The sequence below is a fragment of the Lathyrus oleraceus genome, chromosome 7 (genome assembly GCF_024323335.1).
Source record: "Lathyrus oleraceus cultivar Zhongwan6 chromosome 7, CAAS_Psat_ZW6_1.0, whole genome shotgun sequence".
NCBI classification, from domain to species: domain Eukaryota; kingdom Viridiplantae; phylum Streptophyta; class Magnoliopsida; order Fabales; family Fabaceae; genus Lathyrus; species Lathyrus oleraceus.
Genome location: NC_066585.1, coordinates 392501154 through 392506980, shown reverse-complemented (window position 1 = coordinate 392506980; position 5827 = coordinate 392501154). Strand labels below are relative to the sequence as shown.

The window sequence follows — 5827 nt, the reverse complement described above, 5'->3', positions numbered from 1 at the left end:
ATGTTTCCAGATGAAACGATTGTTCCCTGCTCCCCATCAATGTTCATAGCATTTCCCATGACTATAGTTTTATAAGAGACTAACTCCCTTCTTTCCTCCGCTTCGCCTATATGCATTATTGGATCTTTGGTTTTCTTAGTGCTACGTCTCCCTCCACTTGGTTTTCACAGTTTTGCCCTTGGAGAGTCATCCCATGGTACTAAAAAGCACATACTACAATGTTGATGAATAAATGCAGTACGATCCAATTAATACTACTTTAACTTTGAAAACGACAATTTAAAACCACAATTATACTATATAATTTAAAAGTGTAACTTTAAATTATAATTATAATTTCCATATGCTTGTTTAAAATAGAAAAAAATAATAATGAAAAAAAACAAGTGAAAGGATATAATCTTAAAAAATATTAGACATCTCAGACATTTTTACATACGATGATATCCACTACATAAAACTTTTATTCCATGCATAATAAAACATGCAATCGAGTTTAAACAGTAAAGGACGTCCACAGACAACAAGATAAGTTGTTGTTCACCCTGACCATCCTCTCTGGGGGCCAACAGAGCCGTGCACATTCAACCTGTCAAGAACAGAATTGAAATCTATGGTTTGTCCACTTTCCTCCATCCTTTGTATCACACTCGCCACATGGTCACTCCTAAATCCCATGTTCACCAATTTCTCAATCAACTCATTGTAAGGATGGTTGCGTACAAACTGTGACTGGCTAGGATTTCGGACCATGAGATTAGGGTTCTGAAGGGAAGCACTTGTTGGAGGATATCCAGATTGAGCAAAATGTGAGGGTTGAGGTGGTGGATGATGTGTCCTTCCTCCCTCACCACCATCATACATCATGTATGCATTACCAGGAGGAGGGGGGAGTGCCTGGTGTGTCCCGCCAGCTCCATACACGTCACCTGGTTGTGAAGGAAATGAGCTCTTGATTTGCTGGGGTGGGGGTTGCTGGGGAACTGTTCTACCAGTTCCACCATATCCATATTGCATGGAATCAGTACGGCTGGATCCTGGTTGTGGAACCCCTGAATATGGCATTTGCATGGGCATGCCGGTTGGCTGTGTATCTGTGGACGATGGATTTGATACTTGGCTTGGCTGGTATGGAGGATACACAGTTGATGAGGGGGGTCTCATTTGAGGTTGCATTGAGGGTTGTTGACCCTGCTGAGGCCATTGCTGCGGCTGCTGCTGATACTGAGAAAATTGTTGCACAGGTGTGGGAGGGTTTATTTGAGATGGTGTTGGTTGTGGAGTCACCCGGGACATGTCTTGTAGTTGGGGGGTTCGGTATTGTTGATCAGAAGGCATATACTGATTCTGGGGGAGCTGAGACGCTGCAGGAGCAGGCGGCATGTAATAAGCAGGTTGTTGAGTGGGTTGATTCACATTTGGTGGTGGAGCTTGGGCCGGGGTTCCTGCAGGCTGCTGCTGAGGAGCAATTTGATGAGGCAGGGCAAGAGCTAACTGATGGTTGTTCGCATCAGATGCATTATCAGTTTTTTTAGGATCTGCAGAAGGTGAGGATCTGTCCTCATTGGACTGTGAATGGCTTGAGGAAGATGATTCCTTCTGAGCAAGTTGAAGCTTGGCTAGTTCTTTCTGAGTCTCAGCTAACTCTTGCTTGTCTCTTAAAATTTGTACCGACCGGTGAACCTACATAAGGAACAAAGAAAAAATGAGGCTGGAACAAAAGCAAGAAAAAAAAAAGATTACTCTATCAGTAGACCATGCATAAAAACAAAGTTGGAAATTAACAACCTTGATATACAAAGCATGTTAAAAATCTGTGGATCAAGAAAAGATTTGGGTTCAGACATTAACAATAGCGTTTTCTAATTGGGGAGGACTATAAGAAAGCTTCTATTAAATTTTTTTAAAGCATGCACGGGTACTTTCAATTTGTTAATGACTTTGACATGTGAAAAGCCATGAATAGCCCTATATCAAATGGAGGATAACTTAATAATAGACATGGACGAATAACAATAAACACTAGTAAAATCCATTAGAAAGGATTTAGATCAAAATGATCTTTCTGAAAAAACTTTATTTTTATTCACAAAATACAGCAGAATCATCTAAACCCAAATAACTTATAAGCAAGGTTGTCAAGATATTGATCTATATCTTAAAATCTAACAATTCTGCGATCTCACTCACCCCCAATAATCCAGATATTACGTAGAATCGAGTATAATCGTTAACAGCTTGTGAAAAATCGCAACATCATTGATGATGTACAAAGTTTATGAAAAATGGTAACAAAGTATTAAAACACAATCATACATGTCCAAAGAATATGAAAAAGGGTCACTTTCCCACGAATAGACATGCCTACCAAACTATTGTGTAAAAATAATTCAAATATATAGGATTATCTTCCGGTTTAGTACGCGCTTATGATTTTTGTTGCGATCTTGTTACATTCTCCCGATCTTGCAAAAATAATTGGGTAGGATCTTCTGATCTTAGCTGCAATCTTATGTTTTACGATCTTTGTACTCCCTCCCGGTCTTATGCACGATCTCGATTTTAACAACCTTGGGTAAAAGGCTATGATTGATGTAAGCCCTAGGACTTTTTGACGGATAACATTTCTACATACATGATGAGATTAACAAATCCTAGCATTCCTGCATCAATTATAATTTTATATTATACATTAAAGATAGGAAGCACAGGAACCACTTTGGTGATGTTGTCTGCATACTGGGTACAGGTTGATAGAGGTGTGTTAAAATACAAGCAGATATGCACATGATGTGTATGACTTAAATCTGCGCATGATGTGTATTATGACTTAAATCTGCACATGATGTGTATTATGACTCAAATCTGCACATGATGTGTATTATGACTTAAATTTTGAACTTATAAGTTTGAGTTCAAACTATTTGGCATGGTTGCACACTGGTCTAGGTACAAACCAACAATCCATAGATACATACTGACAAGGCTTAGCTGTTTTCTCTTTTCCCTTCCCTTCCTCGAAACACAGAAGTTTGCTGCTATCCCTCTACCCATAAATGTACAGAAACCTTTACATCATGCACTGGCCCTGATCCTTTCTTACATGGCAGACAATATGGCAGTTTATCTTCAGTTCTTCACTCTTTGCTGTGCTCACAATTATTAGAGGATCAAATGAACACTTCAATCAAAGACGAAAGAATAAAGTGTGTGCATCTCTGCTACCCTGTCCTTGTTGTCAGGGTGTTTTAGCTTGAATTGTTTATTTATGATTTATTACAGACAGGTTAACTGCGAAGTGAAAATAATGAAGACCCCTTTGGATGTTTCATCATTTCATGTTGGTATTAAGATGGTATAGGGTAGTAACAGTTCTAATAAGAACTTGTGTCATGTGTAACTAAATGAGATAACTATCCCTTTGTAATAACTAACTATGCTGAGTCAGCATCAGTTAGTTATACTATATAAACTCTATCAAGAGTTAGTTGTAACTAATTTCAGATCATAATTGAAATTCAGTTAGAACAGAAAACAGAATGGATTCAATCCTCTCTCTCTCTCTTCTTCTCTGTTCTTCCATTTCTCTCTTTCTAATATGGTATCAAGAGCTTCTTTGATCCGCAACAATGTCAGAAGTAAATTCATTGCAAACTGCACCTACATCAGCACCTGCATCCAACGCAAATTTGAAGAACATTTTCAAAACGTTCACTCAGCAAATCACACTCAAACTAGATGAAGAAAACTTTCGCTCGTGGAAGCAGCAAATTGAAAGAATTATATGAACTCACAAACTTCATCACCTTCTCGTAAATCCGACGATTCCTGTGTGCTACCTCAGTGAAGCCGATCGCAGCAATGATAATGAAAATCTAGCGTATCTCACTTGGGAACAAGACTCACTGATACTCACGTGGCTTCTCACTTCCTTGTCAGATGCAGTGCTGCCTCGCGTTGTTCGCTGCGTCCACTCGTACCAGGTTTGGGATGAAATCCACAAAATCATGTATGCTCATACAAATGTAAAATCCAGGCAACTTCGATCGGAGTTAAAGTCGATTTCAAAAGGTGAAAAATCTATCTCTGCTTATCTAGCTAGAATTCAGAGAATTGATGATGTCCTAGACTCTATTGATGATCCTATATCTCACTGTGACCAGCTAGAGGCTATTTTAGATGTTTTACATGAATACAATGCCCTAGCTTCTATCATTCAATATCGCACTGATGCATCCTATTATTGAGGCTGAAATCTATGTTGCATTCTCATGAATCTAAACTTGAGAAATTGAAGAAAACTGTGATCACTGCACCTATGTCTGTTAACCTAGCTCAAGGCACCCCAACTGTTTGTGAAAATGCGCCTCACCCTGTCTCTACTCCCAACTTTGCACCTAGTCAGTGGAATGACAATTAGTTTAGCAGTGGATCTCAGTTTGGAGGAGATAATCGTGCTTATCGTGGTGGTAGATCCTTCAATCGTGGTAGAGGAGGCAGGTTTGGTGGTAGAGGCTTTAAAGCTATGCTAAACCAGGCCATGATGCCAGTGTCTGTTACCATAGACATTCATCCATGACGCCTTCAATGAACTCCCTTTGGCAAGCTTCTCAAATGTGGCATGGACCTTCATTTCCTGGATGGAATTAGTGGACAAACAGTCAGAGTCAATGGCAGTCTGATCCTATTCTGTGGATTGGACCACCTAGAGCACCATCCAACTTTATGCCAAGACCCTCACCTACTCCTCAACAAGCTCAGCCTTGAGCCTTTCTAACAGACACAGGTTTTGATCATCACAATTCTCTCAGTCTTCCCAATCAGCATTGGTATCCTGACTCGGGAGCCACTCACCATGTCACAAACAACTCTGAATTTCTGTTGGATGGAGTTAATCTGCCTGGTTCTGATCAGGTTCTTCTTGGCAATGGTCAAGGTTTGTCCATAACCTCTATAGGACACACACTTCTTTACTCACGTCACAAAAATCACACACAGTTCACACTTAACAGTCTGTTGCTTGTACCTGACACTGCTAGCAAGTTTACTAAAGATAATGATGTGTTCTTTGAGTTTCATGCTGACAAATGTCTGGTTAAATCTCAGGCTCAGTCTAAAGTTCTGCTACAAGGATGTTTAGGCAAGGATGGTCTATACACTTTTGGTGATTTGCAGCCTCTGCATGGAAGTTCAACCTCATACGGCAATGGTCAAGGTTTGTCCATAACCTCTATAGGACACACACTTCTTTACTCTCGTCACAAAAATCACACACAGTTCACACTTAACAGTCTGTTGCTTGTACCTGACACTGCTAGCAAGTTTACTAAAGATAATGATGTGTTCTTTGAGTTTCATGCTGACAAATGTCTGGTTAAATCTCAGGCTCAGTCTAAAGTTCTGCTACAAGGATGTTTAGGCAAGGATGGTCTATACACTTTTTGTGATTTGCAGCCTCTGCATGGAAGTTCAACCTCATACGTCAATACCACAACTTGCTCTCAAGCTTCTCAACAGAATAATGTGGGATCCTCTCTGTACAATGTGTGACACAACAGACCTCACCATGAAGTCTTGAAGACTATACTTTCTTTATGCAATGTTGATGTTCCTCATAAACCTAGTTTTGAACTGTGTAGTTCTTGCTGCCTAGGGAAAATTCAGACCCCCTAGTGCTTTATCCAATTCAGTTTATCACTCTCCTTTTGACTTGTTTGCTTTGCACTAAATATACTTGGGTTTATCCTATCAAATTAAAGTCAGATGTTCTGCGCTCACTTTCACACACTTTCTCACTGCTATTGAAGTACAATTTGGTACTAAGGTG

The 5827-nt window shown here is 39.7% G+C and overlaps 1 protein-coding gene across 2 annotated transcripts in view; it reads right to left on the bottom strand.

Annotated features, from left to right (window-relative positions):
• Positions 1-397: 397 nt before the first annotated feature.
• Positions 398-5827, bottom strand: part of LOC127100557 (uncharacterized) — a 10743-nt gene continuing 5313 nt past the window's right edge. For both annotated transcript variants that reach the window (XM_051037783.1, XM_051037784.1), the window contains exon 3: positions 398-1683. In XM_051037783.1, coding sequence (XP_050893740.1) covers positions 541-1683 — 1143 coding nt within the window. In that variant the 3' untranslated portion in view covers positions 398-540. The remainder of the gene's footprint in view (positions 1684-5827) is intronic.